Source organism: Adelges cooleyi, unplaced genomic scaffold, assembly GCF_023614345.1.
Source record: "Adelges cooleyi isolate 19-005CV unplaced genomic scaffold, UGA_ACOO_1.1 ACOO_flye_CR_arks_rails_tigmint_CR_PRNA_381, whole genome shotgun sequence".
Taxonomy (NCBI): Eukaryota; Metazoa; Arthropoda; class Insecta; order Hemiptera; family Adelgidae; genus Adelges; species Adelges cooleyi.
Window position 1 is genome coordinate 16678 of NW_026096058.1, and position 26403 is coordinate 43080.

At 27.4% G+C, this 26403-nt stretch overlaps 3 protein-coding genes and 2 non-coding genes across 5 annotated transcripts; 2 read left to right on the top strand and 3 right to left on the bottom strand.

Moving 5' to 3' along the window:
• Positions 1 to 3570: 3570 nt before the first annotated feature.
• Positions 3571 to 3688, top strand: Trnal-caa (transfer RNA leucine (anticodon CAA)). Its single transcript has 2 exons — positions 3571 to 3608; positions 3643 to 3688. It is a non-coding gene; the product is annotated as a tRNA-Leu (tRNA).
• Positions 3689 to 5163: 1475 nt separating this feature from the next.
• Positions 5164 to 5281, top strand: Trnal-caa (transfer RNA leucine (anticodon CAA)). Its single transcript has 2 exons — positions 5164 to 5201; positions 5236 to 5281. It is a non-coding gene; the product is annotated as a tRNA-Leu (tRNA).
• Positions 5282 to 7332: 2051 nt separating this feature from the next.
• On the bottom strand, positions 7333 to 9843 carry LOC126841373 (uncharacterized). Its single transcript, XM_050577811.1, has 6 exons — positions 9816 to 9843; positions 9644 to 9694; positions 9353 to 9382; positions 8226 to 8270; positions 7857 to 7949; positions 7333 to 7575 (listed from the first exon to the last, which is right to left on the bottom strand). The coding sequence occupies exons 1-6, from the start codon at positions 9841 to 9843 to the stop codon at positions 7394 to 7396; spliced, it is 429 nt and encodes a 142-aa protein (XP_050433768.1). The 3' UTR covers positions 7333 to 7393.
• A 3794-nt stretch (positions 9844 to 13637) lies between these two features.
• On the bottom strand, positions 13638 to 18856 carry LOC126841369 (uncharacterized). Its single transcript, XM_050577807.1, has 11 exons — positions 18753 to 18856; positions 17055 to 17121; positions 16939 to 16968; positions 16832 to 16858; positions 16211 to 16240; positions 16099 to 16128; positions 15893 to 15943; positions 15782 to 15811; positions 15120 to 15206; positions 14966 to 15010; positions 13638 to 13890 (listed from the first exon to the last, which is right to left on the bottom strand). The coding sequence occupies exons 2-11, from the start codon at positions 17113 to 17115 to the stop codon at positions 13712 to 13714; spliced, it is 570 nt and encodes a 189-aa protein (XP_050433764.1). The 5' UTR covers positions 17116 to 17121; positions 18753 to 18856; the 3' UTR covers positions 13638 to 13711.
• Positions 18857 to 21018: 2162 nt separating this feature from the next.
• Positions 21019 to 25832, bottom strand: LOC126841368 (uncharacterized). The gene is made up of 13 exons (XM_050577806.1): positions 25807 to 25832; positions 24836 to 24902; positions 24720 to 24749; positions 24616 to 24639; positions 24152 to 24202; positions 23936 to 23965; positions 23823 to 23852; positions 23631 to 23681; positions 23523 to 23552; positions 23054 to 23095; positions 22573 to 22659; positions 22386 to 22430; positions 21019 to 21339 (listed from the first exon to the last, which is right to left on the bottom strand). Exons 2-13 carry the CDS (start codon positions 24894 to 24896, stop codon positions 21152 to 21154), a joined length of 669 nt encoding a protein of 222 aa, XP_050433763.1. The 5' UTR covers positions 24897 to 24902; positions 25807 to 25832; the 3' UTR covers positions 21019 to 21151.
• Between the last annotated feature and the right edge of the window lie 571 nt (positions 25833 to 26403).

The window sequence follows — 26403 nt, forward strand, 5'->3', positions numbered from 1 at the left end:
CAGATCATAGACATAGTGTGTCAGTAAAAGTTATAATTATATTATATATATATATATATATATATATATATATATAATTGTTATTGTGTGTTTATTATAAATTACAGCTTTAAAGTCTTTTAAGTTAAAACGTGGTTTATATATATTCTCTTGGTCCTCAATTTTATGTAGTGAGCTCTGCTTACTACAATAGCATATATTTAATCTATAGTAGTGACGCAACGCCACCAGTTAGGTGCCTGTTATTTTTTTTTTTTTTAGATACTCCAAAGTAGCTTAGCTGCTTTAAATAGATATTTTATATACTATTTATCATGGTTTTTTCCACGGCACGGGGCACCTGCTGCGCCGGTTACTGTTGTCACGCCCAGTGCCTTTCAACATACGATAATGCTCTATTATTGTTATTATTGTTATTGTTATCAAACATGCCAGTTGCCACCTAAAACCGGTTTTGGTCGCGGTGCCCGAACCCGGAGATTTCGGCGCGACCGATTCGCCGCCAGAACAAGGGACGTTAAAATTATAATATATAACGAGGAATTACTTAATGCCATTCTAGAGGGGCTAGGATTTTATAACACAGAGATTAATGTATATTTATTTAATTTTAGTGTCAATGAAATATTGATATTTAAATCGAATCTGTTTATACAAATATATATTAAATACACTTTTATTTTATACAAATGTTTTGATTTTGCATAAATGTAATGTAATGTTTTTTAAAATTAACTTTTAAAAAAATAAGTACAGATTGATTTATATATTGTTTTCATTAAATGTAATATAAAATTATTTAAAAACAAATTATATGATTAGTTAACATTATATAAGCGCTTCTTCGGCGGTCGGTAGACGGCCGGCTGCTTATATTTTTGTGACTGGGTTCGGCGGCTTCTGGTGGCCGCAAGACCCCCGGTGCCAACTTTTTTCATAGAGACGAATTTTTAGACATTTTAGTAAGCTTTCGATTGGTATAATCAAATTGAGGGGACCTCTTCCGGAACATTGTCAAAAATTGACATAACTGCCGTCGGTTTAGGCCGGCAATCGGTCGGCGGTCGGCCGCTTTTTTATTGCTGGGTTGGGTTCGGCGGCCGCAAAACCCCAAGTGCCATTTTTTTAAGTTAAATAATATACTCTTACTGTTTTGTCGATAATTATAATATATTTTAATTATTTAAGTCGATATCGTATAATAATAATCGTCGGTGTTTGGGGTATATATGGACTGCCCCTTAGAATAATAAGTGTATTGGCAACACAACATACACCAACGCCATGACACTTTCTGTTATCAAATATTGCTGGCTCGTTTATGGCTAACTTCACACACGTTAAATTTTTAGTAGTATAGAATTTTGTAGGTACTATTAAAAAAAAGATTTAAAACATATTATTAATACAAAACAACAATTATTGTACTTTATTTATAAGAAAATTAAAACTTATTATTTGAATTACATTTTTCTTTTGGTTATATTTTTTCAAAAACATTTCAGTATCACATACATATTAAATAATAATCAATGCTTATGTCCCAAGTGACACGTGAGTATCATAAAGTATTAAAAACTATTAAAAAGTTGATATAGCTAAATTTCTAGCTCAAAGATAATAGGTGAATATTTAAAGTTTTATGAAATACATACCTCTCTAATGTAATAATAATACTGTTTAATTTAAATTTAGACTATATTAAGTGTTATGGCACTTAATATTTTATAACACAATACAATATATACCTACTTAAAACAGCAAAAAAATTGTTATTTCGCCAAAATGTTTTTTTAAATAACATTTTACTTAATGGGTATAACTGTATAATTATTAAAATTCGTGAATGATTTATTTTTTTTTTTATAGTCGTTATTTTAATTAAAAAATAGTGGTCGGTAAAAATTAATCAATTATAATATAACATCACTTTGACTGTGTTAAATGGAGCTATTTTCGCGCTGATGTAACATGACATGGATGGCCGAGCGGTCTAAGGCGCCAGACTCAAGGTTTCCCTTGGCCTGCTATGCAGGCGGTTGAGCGTTCTGGTCCCCTCATCTGAGGGCGTGGGTTCGAATCCCACTTCTGACAAACTTTTTGCATTTTTTTAATATGAATTTATTTAATTTTCTCTCGCCCCTATTTCTACGATAAAAAACGATTATTTACAACGCATGTCAAGTTGAACACATTTAACCAGTCCAACAAAATTATTATATAATAGGTAAATATACATTTATATATTATATTATAAAATCTTTTAAAAAATATTTTTTTAAATAGGTATCAGCTGATTTATGGGCCGAATTTTTCCGAGGGCCGGAAAGAATGCTTATTTTGCTTGTTGGTAGATCCGGCCTTGATTATACCTATTGTGTTTACTTTTAGATTATTCTTATTGTTAATTATTATCGTTTCTACACTATTTTAAGATATTATATTGTATAATATTTCTTTTAAATGTTGTTTCCGAAATTTGACGTCAATGAGATTGTTTTTTCATCGTTTTGTTAAGATGCCTTATAATAATAAAATATTATTATCAACTATAAATATAACATCAATAACATTACCGAAAAAAAAATCAAATACGTCAGTGTTTTTTTTCTTTTTTAACTTTTTGCACGTCTTGGTCAAACAGTTTAGCGAGGCGGCCAAGTGTATTTCTTTATATTTTTTTTTTGACATTTTTCCTATTGACGCAATTAAAAACATTGTACCTATTCCGTAGAATGTCACGCGAGAATTGTATACAATAATAATAATAACACTGCATCGGCGTCCACGTTATTTTAATATTATTCTAGTATAATTTAGTGTAGGGATTTGGGGGAATTTGCATAAAAGCTAACCAACTCGGGTGGAACAGGTATAGGTTGGCTTAGGTTAACAGCCAACAGGTATGTAGTAAATATAGTTCATGATAAAAACTAATTCAGGAGTTCTTGATTATATTAATATTATGGGTTTTGCTGTTAGGCCTGGGCTGACATTTAGATTTTACCAGCCAAATAATGCGCAACAACACTATGCCAAGTTTGTTTGACTTGAGGGAAGGGAAAGAGCCGGAAACTTTGTTCAAGTAAACACCAAAAAAACGCTAAGTCACTTTCCAAGGTGTTTAGCGAACCAATTTAAAAGATAATTATCATATCAACAAATTTAAAAAATGTTTTAATACATTTAATTTGGTCATAAATAATAATATCTGGCCAATACAAATAATAATAACAAAACAATTCAGTTTTAAGCAACTTAAAAAAACAACAATAAAAAATACTAAGGAAGTGTGTCACTGCTTAATCAGCTGTATGTACACTTAAGCTCCGACCACGAAAAATGATTTTTACAATGTTGCTTCCGGGCAAGTATCAATTTATTTTTTTGGCTAATCTGACTATAAAGCACAATAAAAATAGTTATAATTTTAAACATTTTTTATTATATTTTAAAAATATATTTTTTTTGGTTTATGGGGTATAATAATCACAATAATATATTTCACCCGGGTTCATTAATGGCTCAACGAGCATTCATCACATTTAGTTTAGACCGTCTAATACACATGTCAGGATGGCCGAGCGGTCTAAGGCGCCAGACTCAAGGTTTCCCTTGGCCTGCTATGCAGGCGGTTGAGCGTTCTGGTCCTCATCTGAGGGCGTGGGTTCGAATCCCACTTCTGACAAACTTTTTGCATTTTTCCCCCTCATTCACACTTTTGGTAACTAAGAAAATTGAATAGGTCATTTCCAAAATATTTATTATAGGGTGTTTAAAAAAGCTAAGTCGACCGAGAAAGATAATTTAAAAGTTTGTATTTGCTGACAATGAATCATAATGACTTTTCTGAAAACTTATTTTTTAGTTCTTACTAAGTTCTTTACTTTCAGAAAGTTTATAATCGTAAACAAAACTGTTTATTATAAAATACATTAGATAATATGACAATTTGGAATGTGCGGTTTGAAATAATTATTTTAATATAATAACAATAGTGCTGTATAATTTTTAATAAGTTATCTCTAAGATTTCTGGTGTAAATTATAATAACTGAGAAGCAAAAATCCTTTTTACTATATTAATGATGTTTATTGACTAAATATAAGCTACGCCCATCCAACTGAATCTCTCAAAACTGTCTTGACAATTAGTTAAAAGACAAGTATCACCTTCACCTTCAACTATAAATATATAATAAAGAGTTTGTTTTTTTATAAAAGTGTTGGTAGTACTATACTACAGCACAATCCTCTTAAACGACACATCCGGTCAAAACGTTTCGACATTTTATGCTCCAGAACTTAAAAAATAAAAAAAGTTGATTTAAAATTTACTAAACTTAACTTACTAGTTACTATATAGTACATTTATTGTACAGATATTACTCTTAGTCAGAAACTTTTTTCAATGGTGATAGAATGACCAGACATTCTGTGTATCATATGTCATTATTCATGAAAATTCTATAAAATACACAGGCTTTTTTATTACAAATAAAACATTGCAAATGGAGCTAGAGTTTTGCCTTGTTCAATATAACTTTGTAGTAGATTGAATATTTATTATTATAAGACAAACATGTGTTAGTGGTGGCTAAATATTATATATTTACAAATAATCACTTTAGTCACACTTATTAGATTGAATGATATGAAATCAGTTATATTCTTGTGTATTATTACCTCTTACATTTGATCTTGTGGCATAATAGGGGTTGAAGTGTGTGTTAAGTGACAAACCCAAAAAGTTCCTAGGAAAATAAAGAACAAGAACTGAATTAATCAGTTTAATAAAATCCACCAAAATCTATCTATTAAACCACATCCCCGAAACATTACTTTTAGTTTGAACAGGTCAAAGTTGATTTGTCTGATGCAGACAAATCAACTTTCCATAGTCATCATAAATTCATATTATGTTACTTGAGTAGTAAAAAAAAACCCCAAAACATGTTATTTCCTAAGTTTATTAAATATGAATAAAGAAGTTCTTGTTGCAAAAGTTAAAGTCTAAATATTGCGGAGAAATAAACATTTTATTAATATTCTGTCAGTTTATGTGCTGAAAACTTTAAAATTTGTCTGAACCATATCAGAATGATGTTTCATTAATTGCTCAGCGAGCATTCATCACATTTAGTTTAGACCGTTTAATACACATGTCAGGATGGCCGAGCGGTCTAAGGCGCCAGACTCAAGGTTTCCCTTGGCCTGCTATGCAGGCGGTTGAGCGTTCTGGTCCTCATCTGAGGGCGTGGGTTCGAATCCCACTTCTGACAAACTTTTTGCATTTTTCCCCTCCATTCACACCTTTCCTATCCTCGAATACAAGCATTTGTATTCGCAGAACGACCGTTTTGTTAATGATTCAAATTAATGTATTTTTTTTATTTGATACTTTTACTTTAAAAAGATTTACGATGGTCTTTTTTTTCTTTAGTATGTCCACTTGCAGTTTTACAGTCTAGTCTGGCTGCGCATCGCAAATAGCTTTTTTATCGTCCATAAAATATATACTAAGAACAATCAGCGTAAAGCAGAAATAATAAAAAGAAAAGGTTTAAGGTTTTTTTTTATTATTCAATTGTTTCTATCAATTAGTCACTAACTGAAACAAAACCATTTTACGCATATTTGGAAAAAAAAAACAAAGACATTTAGAAAACATATTCTTTATGAAATCCTACACACGACCAGAAAAACAAATATTTATAATTAACATTTACAATTTTACATACAAATTTGTCTAACATTAAAAAAAAATTAATCTTATTTAACATTTTATATACTCTACTTTTGATTATTACAAATTATAAACTAAATTTATCAAAATGTATTTTAGAGTATCAGATTGCCGATTGGTAACTTCACACAATTGTATAGGAAATTTCCAAAACGTCCATACATATTGATTTAAGGTGTTTTAAAAAAGGCCAAGTCGGCCGGAAAAATGATTGAATGCTTTGTAATTGTTGACAAAGATTCTTAATGACTTTTGATGAAAACCCCTCGAAGGAATACTTTTTTTTACAAATTCCACAAAAGCCTAGAATAGCTGATGCTTTTTTTTTATTATTATTATAAAAAACAACCGACGCAAAAAATATTATGTTTTTCTAACAATGATTAAAACTCCACCGTCATCTCATATTATATTTTGCTCGGTCCACGGCCGACTTGATGAAGCACGGAGAATCCATACTAATGTAAAATAATAATTGAAACCTAAGTGTTTCGGCAATCACATCAAGTCGATATCAACTAGAAAATTATTAATAATATTGTGTATTGGGTGCCACAAGGACTGTTAAAAATCAGGTCATTACCTATTGTAACATTAATTTGTTTTTTATCGACCTCGACGAGGAGTGATCGAACTTTGCCTCGGACCGCGCTTAAAGCTTTTTAAACAACAACGAAAATTCTCATTGTTAAGTTAATGACCAAATTAACTTGTCACTTAAACGGACGACCACGTGCATCGCTTCAGTGAAACGCCCTAAAGAGGTTGTTAACTAAAGACCCCAAAAAAAATAAAAAAATAAACGTATTGCTTATTGGTTGATACAATGAAAACCAAAAATGAGTAGGCGCAAGTTATAATTTTAATAAAATCTTTTTAATTTTGTATTTTAATTTTTCGGCTATTTCAAAATTTAAAAAAAAAAAAGACTTAAAATCCCTAACTATCACTACACATTGAAAATATGAATTCCACTTAAATTCTGTATAACAACAAAATTGGGTGTCCAAGAATTTAATCGTTACATATTTTCATAGAATTTCCTTCCTATTCTGATATATCTATATTATACATAATATACCTACTTATTGTAATTTATAAAAACAATATAAAATGTATAACTGCACAATTTTGGCTCTCCAAGTGTATATTCGATAAGTACCGTGACTTAAAATGAGTTTTTAACGGTTTATAATTTATTATTCAATATTTTAAATCTATAAAGCTTATATATATATATAATTTATTAACCCCTCAATTCCTTCATTTTACTTTAATTTCATCATTATACTCTTAAACATAAACTAATTGAAGGTAAAGGTAACATTTAGGATGACCAATATTTTGATCGTAAATTAAAAAAAAACGCTGAATTATTTGTTTAAACAATTTTTACTCGCAATTTCTTAAAAAACTATAATAATATTTTTACATTTTTAGAACTGTTATAGTATAAATATATATTTAAAACTAGTTTTCGACAAAATTCACATTTATTAAATAACAGTAATACATTACATTTGACAATTAGGAAAGTGCGGTTTGGAACAATTATTTTAATATAATAACAATAGTGCTGTGTAATTTTTAATAAGTTATCTCTAAGAAGCAAGTGAATACATTTTACAATATTAATAATGTTTATTGACTAAACATAAGCTATCATCATCCACTTGAATGTCACAACACCGTGCTGACAATCAGTTACACAGCAATGTTTGTCTATACCTTCAACTTTTGTTTCTATTGTATATGTTTTTGGGTATTCTATACTTCTGAACAATCCTTTTAAACGATACATCACGTCAAATTGACTTGCATCTGTATTGTCTAAAAATTTAAAAAAGTTTATTTAAAAATTTTACCAAACTTAACTTACCTACTACATTTTTTTAATGTGGCAAGACATAAAATTACCAAGAAGTTGATGTTTAAAATAATAATTGTTTTGTGTATGTTTAGAGTTAAAGGCAAAATATTGCGGAGAAATTAAGATTTTTTTAAAATTTAATCCTGTCAGTTAAAGTTCTAAGAACTTTTAAATTGTCTGAAATTTGTTATATAATATATAGTATATAAATTAAACCATTACAATTTGATAAAATATTTACCGTCTGCCTCATAGTATAAGCATAATCTTGTAACTTCCAGAGTTAGCTCTCTTCTTTTACGTCCAAGTTCTGACAAATCAGAGCTTTCAATACCTGTAAAAAATAATATATAACCGTGTTGATGACAAAAATATTTTACATAAAAAAAAATAAAAAGCTTATAGAACATAATACATTCAATGAACTGTAATAATGTTATTTTTTTGTTAACTTTCCCTATGATTAACTCGTAGAAAATAATTTTCCTATACTGGGAACTTTAATAACATATTATAATCTCATATTTTAATCATACTAAATTTAAGTTTATGTTATTCGAAATAAATATTAAAAAAACTAAAACTAAGATTATGGCTTTTAAATACTCACCACTTTCAGCATAACGTATATTGTTCACTATACTATTCAGTAAAGCTAGAATAAACAAATAGTTTGTTACGCTATTAAAATAGTTTCAAATGATAATATAGGATGATCATTTATATCTTGCACCACTCATAATATCTCATAGGGTTTAATAGGAGTTTTTTTTGTTTAAATAATATTTTTGTATCATGTGATCTTAGTTTTTCACAATTTTTATTGTTTTCACACCCCTCCTAACTTTTCAGTTCTAAAAAAGTTAATGAAATGTAAGTTTCAAAAGTTGATATGAAAATAATTACTCCCCTTTGAGAAGGGAGTGTGAATTGAGTACACATTGTATGAAAACATAATAGAAAAAAAAGAAAAGTTAAAAATCTTATTAAACCCTATGAGATATTGAGTGTTTCACGACAAATTTATCACTCTGTATTAGTATTAATAAAAATAAAGCATGCAACTTAATAATCGTTGATATTTCATAATAAATGTTGACACCTTCTTGAAAAGAAAAAAACAAATGGCAAAAAATAATGACAATTTTAAATTAAATAATAATATCAATTTTTAGCACTTATTTTCGTTTTGTATGAAGTTGTGGAGAACTTATACATATTGGCACACATATTTTGACTAATATATTTCATGTTTATAATAATCTATGTACTAAAATCGTGATTATAGCGGGAAAAATAGCCAACTTTTTTTAATATTCCAACCAGTTAATGAATAATTAATTAATTAAGAAAGGACTTATTTGACTTTTTTAAAAATGATATAGCGTTGGTTGTATTAGGTATATCGAAAAAATAAGGATGATGGAACTCAGATAACTTTGTCATAAATAATATGTATGAATTTTTTTCCTTAACTATTTATGAAGCCTGAGAAAAATTAATCCGCGTAAAACTCAATTCAACTGAAATTTTGTTTTAAATCGCTGTCAAGGATGCTGTGGTAGTCCGAAAAATAATTTAACTACTGAACTTATAGTTACACATCACAGTTTAACCTTTAAGTTAAGAATTGGTAAAAATTGCCTATACTTTACTCCTTAAAAATGGGCGGTGTGGCTCAAGTTACTCAATTAAGTCTTAGGACTATTTACAGTAAACAAATAAGTGTGTAATTACATTTTTTTTCAACAACACGAACATGAATATCTGTAACAAAAATATTAAATAATTATAAAGTAAATAAAAACCATTTTTTATATTTTATTTATAACAGTATTTAGAACTGAGTTTGTTTAAAGTGAGTTATCAGACATTTGAATAATTATGTTTCTAACAAACATTCCAACTTTTAGTAATAAACATATAGCACTAAGGCTTTGAAATCAAATCGAATATTCAGCATTGTTGCTTAGAAATAAATAATTAAATTAAATTAAATTAATTATGTAAATTATTAGGTATAATTACTTAATTCATCGGCTATTGCTTTTCGCAATTCCTTTTCGTTATCAATGCGTTCTAATATTTCAAAATAAACGAACATTCATTAAAATGTATATCTTAAGATAGAAATTATATGTACATAAATTATACATATGTGATTATGAAAGTATTCTAAATAACATATAAGAGTAATTACGCTGCAGTTCGCTTTCCTTGATTGCCATGTCTGAAATTAGAACGAGAACATTTTATACTTATTATCAAACAACTAATCTATCTAATATTTGAGAAATATTATTACCCGGTGCAGCAAACAGCAAAGACATTTTTTCTGAAATTTGTACAATGTAATTGAATTAGTTAATGATGTTGCAGTTATTTTGTTATTATGTTATTAGTGAGTAAATCAATGTGAATGTAGACAATCATATTTATTGTTATAAACATTAGAAAAGGTTGGAAGGGTGTACATCAGTGTTGTTTGTCCGAAAGATTGTTTTTGTATGCTGAGCTAAAATTCAAGATGTATCGTTTTTTAAACGGCAACATTATCTAAAAATGTACATATTTTCCAAATTAAAACTTTGATGTGCTATTACTTTTTCAAAAAAATTCGAGTTAATTCTAAATTTATGGAAAATTCTTTTAGCACAGTTCTACCGATTAAAAGGGATACACTTTTTTCAAGCAAAGTTTTAGAGATTTGGGTCTGAAAATAATTTTCACTACTACTACTACTACTACTACTACTACTACTACTTACTATTGCTACTCACTTGCATATAACTCTCTTACAGTGCTGGTTCATACTGCGCTTAGTTTTAACCTACTATCCATAGATTCGCTTGGAAGCGTTTATTTAAAAGTGATTATATCACTTTCAGCTATTCGTTTATTTTTATTAGAAATAAAAATAATTACCTATTGATGCAGTTCCACGAGCATAATTTGTAATAACAGGATACATTCTATCTAGAATAAACAAAAAATGCGTCGAGATATAAAATAAGTTATAATAATATGTACCATATACCTATGGAAATACACCATATTTTAAATGTTGAACACTTTTCACCCAAGTTAGGTTAAATATTTACTGTCTATAGCTAATTGCGCTCTAAGTAAATTTTAGAAACTGCTGCATAAAGTATACATTAATAATACTATAAAATATAAATAATAAATAAATATATAAATATATTTTTATAAATAAAGTATTTGCAATGTGATTAAAACAATGATATTATACATTTTGTGCACTCTTCATCTGATAGATTAAAGAAACTATAATTTTTAATTTAAAAATTATCTGATATTCAGAAAACTTGAGAAACCAATAATTATTATGTGACAGTATATACATTTTAAAATTTAAATACATCTTACCTCCTGCGTACTCCAAGTATTTGTCTGTAATAAGTTATTTAAAATAAGTATTTACAAATATTGAAACATAAAGTTAAATTTATATGATAAAAAAAAATACTGACTTGTGGTGGCAACCTGCTCCTTATAATCCGCTGTAAAAAAATTAATATTACATTTTTTTAGATTTTTAATTTCCCTGAGTAGGTAAGTGCGAAAATAAAATAAACAAAAATTACCAAGGTCATCTGCTCTAACATGTAGAATTACATATGATACAAAAACACAAAAACGAATCATTTTTATCTGCAAAAAATAATAAACATAAAAGCCTTTTGTATTAGACATACACATAATCGTCAAAATATTGTTGGCCCCAATTCGGAACTGAGAATGTTCTAGTTTTAAAATGATAACTTTTTAATCATAAAACCAATATTTTTATGTAGCTAGTTTTTTTAGATAAGAAATCGTATTTTGGTTAGACAACCAGATACCTGGGTGTTGAGCTTAGCTCTAATCTGGGGTTTCGCGACCATCTTCTGGTTATCAAGGACAAGGCATCGAGGCCAGCAGCTGCGCTTGGCCGTCTTATGCCCAATGTCGGAGGACCCAAATCAGAAAAAAATGTGAAAATGTACATGTCGTAATTAAAATTAAGTTAATTGCGAGCCCGCCTCGCAAAGAGGAAAACGGGATTTTATAACTCCAATTATTTGTAGTGATGCTAATAAACGGTGCTGCGTGGGAGGAAGTAGTCTGTAAACAGTTCCCTCACAGGTTAGCGATTACTTGGTTAAAAAAAAGAAAGAAAAAAAATAAGAAATCGTACTTGAAAAATACTTTCCTAGATTACTAGGTCAAAATAAAATAAAACTAATTAGTCACTTTTTTTTTTTAAATGTTATAAAGCCCTGTATTTTTAAGTTTAAAAATATGTACATTTTTTTGGTTTTTGGATTTTGGAGGAGAAGAGATGCACTGTTTTTTTTTTGGGTCCAATAAAGTACATATCTTTCAGGTGCTATTTCTGATCGATGACATGCCACACAAATAAAACGGTGTACAATTTCTGTAATATATTAAAATTAGTGCCAAGCGGTTAAAAGTCTATCGCAAGTTTAAATACGAAAATAAAAAAATATTAAAAACTCACTGGCGATCTTTGAAGTTATGGTAGAACTCTTGCGTACTTCCGTTTTAAAGTGACTTTCTTGCGATTTATCAACCGAAACCTGAAATTTCAATAGGTTTTGCAGTATGCAAATATTTTTTAGTATTGTCATTTGTTTATATAAGCGTGACACAATGTATAAACTATTGTGTTTACAACTATTGAATTTACAATCACTCGTAACACTAATGTTTATACTATAAAATGTTAACAATTTTAGAATGTATGTCATTTAGTTGATAAAATATCGAACCTATATTATGTTTTAAAAGAATTCCATTTTTTCCCTCTTTGAATCCAAATAAAATATCTAAAGGATAACTCAGGATTTAAATTGTAGTATGGTAAAAGGCCTTATCATATTATATTGATGCTGTAAAAATAAAAATATCAATTTTTGGCGTAACACGAAAAAAACACATTATTGTTAAACGTACGTCACACCTCTTAAATTGAGTAAATAAGCAAAACTAACAATAACAAAATGTGTTTTTATGATGTATTCCACCGATATTCGGTCTGATATTTGTTACAGCCATGGTTACACCAACCTTGGCTAGGAAGCGAAGCGAAATTTTATTTAAATGAACATTAAATATTTATGTACATACCAAACGGCAAACTAAAATATAAGAACGACGAAAAAACAAAAATATGTATACAATTAGTAGACTGACTAGAAATGCTCTAGCGCCTAAATAAATAGATAGGCAACTTAACCTATACCAAAATTAAACAATCTAGAGGCCACTCTACACCTGCGTATTTTTGGTCGAAAACAACTCATTCTACTTTAAACGTTCCCAAGAATACCCCGATTTGAGTTTTGAACAAATACTTGAATTTTTCGTAACATTTTCAAGGCATCGATCGTGACTTAGTTTTTTAAAAATATTTTTTGTTAATTGATTATTTTAGTTAAAAAAAGTTAAAAATTGCAGTTTATTGATATAATAATAATAATATTATATTATTTTTTGTTCAATAATATATGCAATATGGTACGTGTGTGCTTGTAATATGACGTGTGCATCAAGAAAGTATCCAACCTGACGAATGTCTAACGCCTCCTTAGCAGAGACAGAAACTAATTGTAAGATTATAATATTACATTGTATCGCATGTGTCACGTTCGGCCGACCGACCGACTGTTACGAAAAGTGTCCGAATCGCCGTTGTATGGTGTTCAATACGTTTAAAACCAATAAAAAAGGCTAAAAATCTGTAAAATGTTGATAAAATTATTTTACATCTTGTTGTGAAAAAGTTCGAAACTCAAAATTAGAGTTGATAGACTTCAAAAATATTTCGAATCGAATCTGTATTCAGGTAAAACATAACAAATGAGTTTAGAATTGTAATCAAAACTGTTTATTAAAAAATACATTACATTTAACAATTTGGAAAGTGCGGTTTGGAACAATTATTTTAATATAATAACAATAGTACTGTTTAATTTGTAATAAGTTTTCTCTAAGATTTCTAGTATAAATTAAAATAGCTGAGAAGCAAGTGAATACTTTTTACTATATTAATGATGTTTATTGACTAAACTAATAAGCTATCCCCTTCCAATTGAATAACACAAGACCGTCGTGACAATCAGTTAGACAACAATTATTATCTTCACCTTCAACTAGAGCTTGTTTTATAAACAATTTTGGTAGTTCTATACTACTGCCCAATCCTCTTAAACGACACATCCGGTTAAACCGTTTCAACATTTCATTCTCTGGAATTAAAAAAATTAAAATAGTTTATTTAAAAATTTTACAAACTTAACTTAGTAGTTACTACATTCATTTAATGTGCAAGGCAGATATAAAATTCAGTCAATAATTTTTTTTAATGTAGATAAATTATCTGGACACCTGTGTATAATATTTTAAAATTAAAACGTTGCAAATGGAAGCTGGAATTTCGCCATATTGCATATAACTTTGAAGTAGATTGAATACTTATTATTATAAGTCAAACATGTGGTATTAGTGGAGGCTAAATATTATATATTTACAAATAATCACTTTAGTCATTACTTATTATGTTAAATTATATGAAATCAGTTATATTCTTGTGTATTATTACCCCTTACATTTGATCTTGTGGCATAATAGGGGTTGAAATGTGTGTTAAGCGACAAACCCAAAAAGTTCATAGAAAATTAAAGAACAAGAACTAAATTAAACAGTTTAATAAAATCCACCAAAATATACCCTTTTTATTAAACCACGTCCCTACACGTTACTTTTAGTTTGAACATGTTAAAATGTATTATTGCTTTTTTTTTTTAGGTTTGAAGAACGACTTTACTATGTAATGCACCGGTCAAAGTCAACTTCCCATAGTCATCATATTTAGATTATGTGACTTGAAAAGTAAAAAAAAACTCAAAAACATGTTATTGCCTGAGTTAATCAAATAAGAATAAAGAAGTTCATATATCAAAATATTGCGGAGAAATTAAGATTTTATTTTTAACTTTGTTCTGTCAGTTAAAGTGCTGACAACTTTTAAATTTCGCCTGAGCCGTTTTTCAGAATATGTATGTATATAATATAAATTTAACTATTACTATACGATAAATAGCCGTGTTCGTGCCAAAAACAGTATACATAAAAAAAAAATGAATAGTTCGTGTTATTAATGTAGTACACAATACATTCAATGAACTGTAATATTTATGTTAACTTAATTTTTCTATACTTGAAATTTTCAAAAAATATTTTAATCGCACAAGATTTAAGTTTTTGTTATTCGAAACAGTTATTAAAAAAAACTAAAACTAAGATTATAGCTTTTATACTCACTACTTTCAGAAGAAGGCATTTCTATTATTTTAGCACTCAAAAAAGCTAGAATAAACAAATAATGAGTTCAGCTATAAAGTAGTTTCAAATAATAATATCGAGTATATAAATATATAATATGAATTATACTCTTAAAATATGATATAATATTTACGTGGTACAGCATAGATTCGGATTGCAATCTTTACAGCTTTTAAAGTTAGAACTCTTCTCGCATGTCCAAGTGCTGGAAACTCACAACCTTAAAAATTGATAAAAATATCAAAACAACTGTGTTGATGACAAATATATTATACATAAAAAAAAGTGAATTGCTGTTGATGTAATACATAATACATTCATTTTAAACTGTAACAACGTAATTTTTTTGTTTAACTTTCCTTATGATGATCTTGTAGAAAGTAATTTTTTAATATACTTGAAACTTTAATAACACATTAACATTGTCCGACAACTCACTTAGGTTGTTAAGGAGCGAAAAGCTACAAATAGTAGAACGTTTTCAATCATACAATATTTAGGTTTTTGTTATTCGATATAGATATTAAAAAAAACCACTAAAAAACTTGTGCTAATGTGTTAATAAAACTAAGTTTATGCATTTTAAATACTCACTACTTTTAACACACACATACTTTTTAATACTTATTTTCGTTTTGTATGAAATAATGGAGGACAAAATAAATATTGACACAAATAAAACTAATATATTCATTTTCATAATATTATTTTAAAGACAACAACAAATAATGTATAATTAAGTTACACAATTAAGTCTTAGGGCTAAATACTATTAACAAATAAATGGGTAATTACTTTTTTGTTCAATGTCAGTATAATTAATTTCTGTAACAAAATTATTAAATAATTATACAGAAAAAAAATACTATTATTAATATTTTATCTATAACAATTCGGTATATTTACTTAAGATTTCGAGTATTTCGCTTTGCAATTTAGTTTCATAACCAATGCGTTCTAAAATTAAAAAAAACAGTAATTTGAATGTTCATCTTTTCTTAAATTAGAAGTTATATGTATGTAAGTATATAATAATAAATCTCCATTTATATAAATTATGCATTTAAGATTATGTAAAGTATTCTAAATACAAAACATATAGGAGTAATTACGCTGCAGTTCGTTTTCCTTGATTTCCATGTCTGAAATTAGAAGGAATACATTTTATACTTAATATCAAACAACTATGTGCAAATCATCCTAACATTTGAGAAATATTATTACCCGGTGCAGCAAACAGCAAAGACATTTTTTCTGAAATGTTCAGAGTATAAATTAATTAGTTAAAAATATTGCAATTATGTTGTTATTATATTTTAAGTGAGAAAATCAATGTGAATGTAGACAGTCATATTTATGTACATTGGTGTTGTTTGTCTGAAAGATTGCTTTTATCTGTCGAGTAAAAACTTTATTTATTTTTGATTATATAAATATTACCCATCGGTTCATTTTCTTCAATATATTTTATAATTATAGTATGCATGTTTTCTAGAATAAACAAAAAATGTATTTAGCTATAAAATTAGTTTTATTATAAGTATATACATCTTCTAAATGAGAATACATTATGTTTAAAGTGTTGAATATTCAATACTTTTCTCTCTAGTTAGGTAAAATAGTCTCTATCTATAACTAACTGCGCTCTAAGTAAATATATATATTTGTAATAGATAAATTCATTGTCATAAATAAAGTATTTACAAAGTGATCGAAAGACTTATACATTTTATGCACTCTTCATCTGAACAAATTATAGAAACTATAATTTTTAATTTAGAAATCATCTGTTGTTCAGGAACACATGACAAACCAATAATTATTATGTGACGGTATACATCTTACCTCCTCCTGCAAGCTTGATATATTTGTCTGTAATGCATTATTTAAAATAAGTATAAACAAATATTGAAACATAAAGTTAAATTTATGTGTTGAAAAAAAATGCTCACTTGTGATGGCAACATGATTCTTATAGTCCGCTGTAATAAAATGAATTATTAATTTTTTTTTAGATTTTTAATTTCCCTGAGTAGGTAAGTGTGAAAATAAAATAAACAAAAATTACCAAGGTCATCTGCTCTAACATGTAGAATTACATATGATACAAAAACACAAAAACGAATCATTTTTATCTGCAAAAAATAATAAACATAAAAGCATTTTGTATCTATACACTAAAATATCTTATATAATAATCTATACAATAAATATATATTAAAATAGCGATTATAGTGGGAAAAATAGCCGACTTTAAATAGCGCACTTGACCAGAACGAAAATCCTAAAACGCGGATGGTATTGCCGGACGCCTTGAGACCCGAGTGCGCCCGAATTATTAGCACTGATAACCTGGTTGTTATCATATACGCGGCTGAATATAACATGGATCCTCATTGAAAAATAATAAGTTCCACGATTTTTCCACAAGGAGCGCTATTAAGAAAGAACTCTTGTTGACGCAGATATACGCGAGGTATAGGCCGATACGCAACCAGTCTATCTACATCCGTGATAACTGTTATAGATTTATTATTAACAATCGAATTCGTTCGATCATTTTTATATCGATTACTTATCATTTGATTATTATTAAAATCATTCGTTAATCACTAATTAACTTATGGATAAACAGAAATAAATCATTAGCCCACGCAGACATGGTCTGCGGTATCTCACTAGGTAAACATAAAAATCAGAATATAATTTTAGGCTCCAATTCGGAACTGAGAAGGTTTTAGTTTTAAAATATGATAGCTTTTTAATCACAAACCGATATTTTTATGTAGCTAGTCTGTAAGAAACCATACTTGAAAAATACTTCTCTAAATAAAAAGTTTAAAATAAAAAAATTAAATCCTATTTATTATTATTCGAACTCGATTGACTCTCAAATGTCGTATAGCGTATATAAAGTTGTATGTTATTTTATATTGAAAAATATGTAAGTTTTATGTGTTTTTTTCGATTTGGAAAATATCGCGGGTCTAGATATAAAAAATAAAATCATTATTGTAATTAATAAAAATCCTTCAATACCTTCTCAGCTCGTCACCAAAGCTAAAACAAAATGTTGCATGCTATTACTTAGCCCCTTAATTGATAAACCCACTGTTTGTTTTTTACTTAGCAATATCTTACATGGCATTTATGAAGTGTTTTTATTTGTAAGTACTACATCTAAAAATATTTCATATAAATTTGGAATTATTTTTAAAATAATAATATTTACAAAGCACTATTCAAATTTAAAAAATAATAGTTCTTTATAAGTAACCGACAAAAAGAATACACTTACTATGTTTCATTTCATTTAAGTTATTTTTTTTTTATTAAATTTAAATTGAAAACGTCTCCCGTCACCATTATGTTAAAAATAAAAATTGAAATCATATGTATTAGAATATCTTTTTAGCCAAAAGTATCCTACTTTCATTTAAAGTTTAAGGGAACTATTTTTAAAAATCTAGTTATTGTCACTTTAGTTAACGTGGTCACGTTAACTTTGGCATGTTTGAATTTTTTAAAAAAATGTATAAAACCCTTAGCCAAATATAAAAATATCATAGCAAATCTAACAAATTCCTAGCAATAATTCAGTATGGCTTTATAGTCCTGGCATAATGTGCCGGTGACAACTTGACCTATATGTACAATTTCTGTAATATTATTGAAATTATTATCAAGCGGTAAAAAGTATATCGCATGTCTAAATATAAAAATAAAAAAATTAGAAAAACTAAATAAAAAAATATTAAAAACTCACTGGCAATCTTTGAAGTTGTGGTAGAATTCTTGTAAACTTCTATGTTAAAACAACCGTTTTAAAGTGACTATCTTGCGATTTTTGTCAACCGAAACTGTAAAATTTCAAGAGGTTTTGCAGTATGCAAATATTTGTCAGTATTTTAACTTGTTTATATAAGCGTGAAGCATAGTATAAACTATTGTGTTTACAACCATTGGTCTTACAATCGCTCGTAACACTAAAGTTTGTACTATAAAATGTTAACAATTTTAGAATGTATGTCATTTAGTTGATAAAATATCGAACCTATATTATGTTTTAAAAGAATTCCATTTTTTCCCTCTTTGAATTCAAATAAAATATCTAAAGGATAACTCAGGATTTAAATTGTAGTATGGTAAAAGGCCTTATCATATTATATTGATGCTGTAAAAATAAAAGTGTTAATTTTTTCCGTAACACGAAAAAAACATATTATTGTAAAACGTACGTCATACCTCTTAAGTTGAGTAAATAAGAAAACTAACAACAACAAAATGTGTTTTTATGATGTATTCCACCGATATTCGGTCTGATATTTGTTACAGCCATGGTTGACCCAACTTTGGCTAGGAAATGAAGCGAAATTTTATTTAAATGAACATTAAGATAATATGTGTATACACAAAACGGTAAAAAAAAGTATAATGCATGGTTTAGCCATTACTTATTAGCAGACAGCGAATATTATGCTTCTCGGTTCCAGTACACATGCGTGCGTACAAAATAATAAATATTCTTCCGTTTAAGAGTGATTTTATCCGAGGGGACTAGTACAGTAGAGCATAGGCATAATGGAATCAAAGTATAGAGGGGACGGAGAGATCAGAGGTCTACAGGAATTATTATAAATAAAAGTGATAAAAGTGAATAAAATCACTTTCATATAAACGCTTTGATGCTTATTTGTAAATACAGCACCTCAACTTAATACTTTCTAATTTTGCTGGTTTACAGTGTGCTTGTTTCGGACTGTACTGGCTTGAAACTATTGGTTGGCATCGAAGCGTTTTTTCGATAGCTATTTTATCACTTTCAGATTTTAAAACCCTTCTGTTATCTCCCCTTCCCCACTATACCCCAACCCCACCATGATCCATCCCCACTAAGCTCCGACTCCACTGTACTGGTTTATTTTAAATTTGTACATCACTTTATAGTAAACTACTACTTTACAGACTGATTTACGTTTTCTTAAGTAAGTATTTTTAGAGCCCACCAAATTGTTACACCAAAAAAATACAAGAAATAAGTGATATATATTTTTTTTAATGTTCATTATTAACTAAAAGAAATGTTTAATTTATAAACGACGAAAAACATAATGTATACAAAAAGGCTATTAGGTAAAACTATTTTAGCGCCTAAAAAAATAGTTAGGCAACTTAAGGTACACAATAAAATAAATAATCCGTGCACAACTTGAAAACTATGCTTTTTAACTAAACTCTGTTACTGAATGATATCAGCTGGACACACGTAGATCTTGACAGCTACGCAACAACTATCATTATGCTCTTAAACAGTGTTCTGTGTTCTAAAATCATAGGTGATATATGTATCAGAAGTTGAACGAATCTGTCATAGTAAAAAGGACACATTATAGCAAAAAAACCTACTTGCCAAAACACAAAATGCATAGCTAAAAATAAGTGTTAATTTTTATTAACAGTATTATAACTGTAAAAAATTAAACATAAGTATTTGTATTAATAATCCTGTAACTATACATTATTATACAGTTTGTCCATAGCAAGTCATATCTTTCTTACTTCTAGTACACTGCCCAGCAAGATTCAACTATACAAGCACCAGATTTTATATTTTAAACCAGTGTTCTCTTTTTTCACAATCTAATACATTAGGTATATTATTTCTTGATAATCAGTGTAAACGGACTATGCCTGTATAATAATCATAAACATTAAAGTGAGCATGGTATTGCCTACGACGTGGTTTGTACAAGCTAGAATAACGATACATGTTTGTTTCACTACTCCAGAAAATGCCCAATATAGTCCATAATGACCTAAATTTGCTAGGAATAAATTATGTCAAATAAAAGGCAACTATAATCTATGAAGACAATTCTTAACGTATAAGGCTTAATGGGTTATATTAAGTCAATTAATAGGATGATTAAATGAAGTAAAACTATTTTTAAGAAAAAAACAACATATGAGTTTAGAATTGTAATCAAAAATTTTAAAAATACATTACAATTGACAATTAGGAAAGTGCGTTTTAAAATAAGTATTTTAATATAATAACAATAGTGCTGTATAATTTTTAATTAGTTATCTCTAAGATTTCTGGTATTAATTACAATAACTGAGAAGCAAGTGAATACTTTTTACTATATTAATGATGTTGATTGACTAATGATAAGCTATCCCCATCCAACTAAAACACACGAAAGCGTTGTTACAATCAGTTAGCCAACAAGTATCACCTTCATCTTTAACTACAGCTTGTTTTATAAAAAATGTTGGTTTTTCTATACTACTGCGCAATCCTTTTAAACGACACATCCGGTTAAACCGTTTCAACATTTCAATCTCTGGAACTAAAAAAATTTTAAAAGTTTATTTAAACATTTTACAAACTTAACTTAACTTAGTAGTTACTACATTCATTTAATGTGCTAGACAGATATAACATTCAGTCAATAATTTTTTTTAATGTAGATAAAATAACTGGACACCTGTGTATAATATTTTAAAATTAAAACGTTGCAAATGGAAGCTGGAATTTCGCCATGTTGCACATAACTTTGAAGTAGATTGAATACTTGTTATTATAAGACAAACTTGTGTTAGTGGTGGCTAAATATTATATATTTACAAATAATCACTTTAGTCATTACTTGTTATGTTAAATTATATGAAATCAGTTATATTCTTGTGTATTATTACCCCTTACATTTAATCTCGTGGCATAATAGGGGTTTAAGTGACAAACCCAAAAAGTTCATAGGAAATTGAAGAACAAGAACTAAATTGAACCGTTTAATAAAATCCATGTTACTTTTAGTTTCAACAGGTTAAAATATATTATCGCTATTTTTTTTTTTTTTAGGTTTGAAGAAAGATTTTACTATTTAACGCACCAGTCAAAATCAACTTCCCATAGTCGAGATTTTTAGTTTATGTTACTTGAGAATTAAAAAAGAAACCCAAAAACATGTTATTGCCTGAGTTAATTAAATAGGAATAAAGAAGTTCTCATATCAAAATTGTATTTTAATTTTTATTCTGTCAGTTAAAGTGCTGACAACTTTTTAATTTGTCTGAACCATTTTTCAGAATATGTACATATATATAAATTATAATATAAACTAAACTATTACAATTTTATAAATAGCCATGTTGATGGCAATAATAGTATACATAAAAAATAATTAACAGCTCGTGTTAATAATGTGGTACATAATACATTCAATGAACTGAAATAATGTAATTTTTTGTTAACTTTCCCTATGATGAACTCGTAGAAAGTAATTTTTCTATACTTAATAATAACATATTTTAATCACACAAGATTTAAGTTTTTATTATTTGAAATTAATTTTGTAAAAAAACTAAAACAAGATTATGGCTTTTAAATACTCACTAGTTTCAGAAGAAGGCATTTCTATCGTTTTAGTACTCAAAAAAGCTAGAATAAACAAATAATGAGTTCAGCTATAAAGTAGTTTCAAATAATAATATCGAGTATATAAATATATATATATATATATATATATATATATATAATATATAATATGAATTATACTCTTAAAATTTGATATAATATTTACGCGGTACAGCATATTTTAGGATTGCAATCTTTACAGCTTCTAAAGTTATATCTCTTCTCGCATTTCCAAGTGCTGGAAACTCACAACCTTAAAAATGTATAAAAATAAATAAATAACCGTGCTGATGACAAATGTATTATACATAAAAAAAATGAATTGCTCTTGTTGTTAATGTAATGCATAATACAATTGAATAATGAACTGTAATAATGTAATATTTTTGTATAACTTTCCTTATAATGAACTCGTAGAAAGTAATTTTTTCTATACTTTAAACTTTAATAACATACTATAACACATTAACATTAGCCAACATTCCACTTTAATTGATAAGAAGCGAAAGGCTTCAAATAGTAGAACGTTTTTAATTATACAATATTTAGGTTTTTGTTATTCTATATACATATTAAACAAAAAAAAAACTAAAAAAACTTGTAATCATGTGTTAATAAAACTAAGTTTATGCATTTTAAGTACTCACTTCTTTTTACAAAAATCTTTTTCAATAAATTACATAATACAGCTAGATAAACAAAGAATTAGTTCAGCTAAAGATAGTTTTAAATAGCATAAATAAATAAAAATAAAATAATCAACTTAATAATCGTTATTATTTAATAATTAATGATGACACCTTCTTTAAAACAAGACCACAAACGGAAAAAGGTAAAAAAAAATGAAAATTTATAGGAAAATAATAATATCTAATTATATAATAAATTATAATTTTTCAATAAATATTATAATTAAATCATAATATTAATTTTTAGCACTTATTTTCGTTTTGCATGAAGTTATGGATATGGAGGACAAAACAAATATTGACACAAATAAAAATAATATATTCATGTTCATAATGTTATTTTAAAGACAATAACAAATAATGTATAATTAAGTTACACAATTAAGTCTTAGAGCTAAATACTATTAACAAATAAATGGGTAATTACTTTTTTGTTCAATGTCAGTATAATTAATTTCTGTAACAAAATTATTAAATAATTATACAGAAAATAAATACTATTATTATTTTATCTATAACAATTCGGTATATTTACTTAGGATTTCGAGTATTTCGCTTTGCAATTTAGTTTCGTAACCAATGCGTTCTAAAATTAAAAAAAACAGTAATTTGAATGTACATCTTTTCTTAAATTAGAAGTTAAATGTATGTAAGTATATAATAATAAATCTCCATTTATATAAATTATGCATAGTATTCTAAATACAAAACATATAAGAGTAATTACGCTGCAGTTCGTTTTCCTTGATTTCCATGTCTGAAATTAGAAGGAATACATTTTATACTTAATATCAAACAACTATGTGCAAATCATCCTAACATTTGAAAAAAAATTATTACCCGGTGCAGCAAACAGCAAAGACATTATTTCTGAAATTTGTACAGTGTAATTGAATTAGGTAATGATATTGCAATTATGTTGTTATTATATTATAAGTGAGAAAATCAATGTGAATGTAAACAATCATATTCATGTACATTGGTGTTGTTTGTCTGAAAGATTGCTTTTATCTGTCGAGTAAAAACTTTATTAATTTTTGATTATATAAATATTACCCATCGGTTCATTTTCTTCAATATATTTTATAATTATAGTATGCATGGTTTCTAGAATAAACAAAAAATGTGTTTAGCTATAAAATTAGTTATAATTATAAGTATATACATCTTCAAAATGAGAATACATTATGTTTAAAGTGTTGAATATTCAATACTTTTCTCTCTAGTTAGGTAAAATAGTCTCTATCTATAACTAACTGCGCTCTAAGTAAATTATAGAAACTGCTGCATAAAGTTTACAATTATAATTGTACTATAAATAATATATAAATATATATATTTGTAATATATAAATTCATTGTCATAAATAAAGTATTTACAAAGTGATCGAAAGACTTATACATTTTATGCACTCTTCATCTAAACAAATTATAGAAACTATAATTTTTAATTTAGAAATCATCTGTTGTTCAGGAAAACATGACAAACCAATAATTATTATGTGACGGTATACATCTTACCTCCTGCAAGCTTGATGTATTTGTCTGTAATTCATTATTTAAAATAAGTATATACAAATATTGAAACATTAAGTTAAATTTATGTGTTGAAAAAAAATGCTTACTTGTGGTGGCAACCTGCTCCTTATAATCCGCTGTAAAAAAATTAATTATTACATTTTTTTTAGATTTTTAATTTCCCTGAGTAGGTAAGTGTAAAAATAAAATAAACAAAAATTACCAAGGTCATCTGCTAAAACATTTAGAATTACAAATGATACAAAAACACAAAAACGGTTCATTTTTATCTGAAAAAAATAATAAACAAAAACGCGTTTTGTATTGGACATAATTTTCAAAATATAATTATAGGCTTCAATGCAGAACTGAGAAGGTTTTTTTTTTTTTTTTGGTATATAGAATCTTTACAAATACATGTATAGATGCTAATTTTGATTACAGTAACAAGTTAGGCTTGAGTAAGAAGCCGCCCACCGACGACACTTCACGAGAAGGTTTTAGTTTTAAAATGAAACTTTTTAATCCATAAACCGATATTTTTGCGTAGCAAACCAGTTATCCTAGATAACAAGGTAAATAAAAAAAAATATATCTTATTTATTATTTTAACTAATTTTACTATTTTTAAAAGTAGTTTTAGAGCGTTTTATTTTTACAGCTATAAAGTCAAGGAACACCTGTACTTATTTTTGAGAAAATTGTATATGTTATAGTTCCATTTTAGATCTACCTTTGGTCTAATTTTCAGATCTAAATGTTTAAAACTTTGCTTGAAAAAGCGAAATAAAGAAAAAAATTCTATCCCTTCTAGGGGAAACGGTTTATTAATGTTTATTGATGTTGAAGAACAATGCTATGTTTGAAGAACAATTCTTATAAATTTGGAGCTTTTTCGACTATTTTTTAAAAAAGTTATAGAGTATCGTAATTTTAAGTTAAAAAATGTGTACAATTTTTGGGTGTTTTTCTCGATTTTGATAGGGAAGGGGTGACTTTTTTAAAATTTTGGCCTTATTAAGTACCTTCCAGGTATGATTTCTGATCTATAGAGTTGCTATACGAAGAAATCGGTTCAGCGGTTTACAAAATCGTGGGACCAGATACAAAATTAATTTTTTTTTTTTAAAAACATCATTTTAGGAACAATACCTTCTCAGTTCCGCACCGAAGCTAATATAGCGTATAATTTACTATTCTATACTTAGTTTCCGTTGCTGATTATTTGTTTTCAACGAAATTTGGGAACTAGAAAATTACAAAAAGTGCCAAGTGAAATCAAGCACTTCTCCATAAATATTTTGGGATATGAAATTTGATATTTGGACGATTTTCTGGTGCGTGGTCACGTTAGCACTGGCATGATTGTTTTTGTTATAATTTTATATAGGACCCCTAAGAAAATATGAAAATAGCCTAGAAAATCTAGAAAATTCCTAGCAATAGTTCAGAATGACTTTTATAGTCCTGGCAGAATGTGCCGGTGATAACTTGACTAATATGTACAATTTCTGTAATATTATTGAAATTAGTGTCAAGCGGTACATCGCAAGTCTAAATATGATAATAAAATAATAGAAAATTAGAAAAACTAAATAAAAAAATATTAAAAACTCACTGGCAATCTTTGAAGTTATTGTAGAACTCTTGTGATCTTTTATATTAAAACAACCGTTTTAAAGTGACTTTCTTGCAAATTTTGTCAGCCGAAACAGTAAAATTTCAATAGGTTTTGCAGTATGCAAATATTTTTCAGTATTTTCACTTGTTTACATAAGCGTGAATCATAGT

Bases quoted from the DNA above. Each gene is read 5' to 3' on its own strand.
- LOC126841368 (XM_050577806.1), bottom strand. From the start codon at position 24,896: ATGAACCGTTTTTGTGTTTTTGTATCATTTGTAATTCTAAATGTTTTA. The intron at 23,682-23,822 runs GTAATTACTCTT...TTTTAATTTTAG, and splicing joins CAAGGAAAACGAACTGCAGC to AACGCATTGGTTACGAAACT. The intron at 22,431-22,572 runs GTAAATATTATA...TGTTTATTCTAG, and splicing joins CCTAAAATATGCTGTACCGC to CTTTTTTGAGTACTAAAACG.
- LOC126841373 (XM_050577811.1), bottom strand. From the start codon at position 9,843: ATGGCAATCAAGGAAAGCGAACTGCAGC. The intron at 9,695-9,815 runs GTAATTACTCTT...TTGAAATATTAG, and splicing joins CAAGGAAAGCGAACTGCAGC to AACGCATTGATAACGAAAAG. The intron at 7,950-8,225 runs GTGAGTATTTAA...TATTTTTTACAG, and splicing joins TATACGTTATGCTGAAAGTG to GTATTGAAAGCTCTGATTTG.
- LOC126841369 (XM_050577807.1), bottom strand. From the start codon at position 17,115: ATGATTCGTTTTTGTGTTTTTGTATCATATGTAATTCTACATGTTAGA. The intron at 15,944-16,098 runs GTAATTACTCCT...TTTTAATTTTAG, and splicing joins CAAGGAAAACGAACTGCAGC to AACGCATTGGTTATGAAACT. The intron at 15,812-15,892 runs GTAAATATACCG...ATTTTGTTACAG, and splicing joins CGAAATACTCGAAATCTTAA to AAATTAATTATACTGACATT.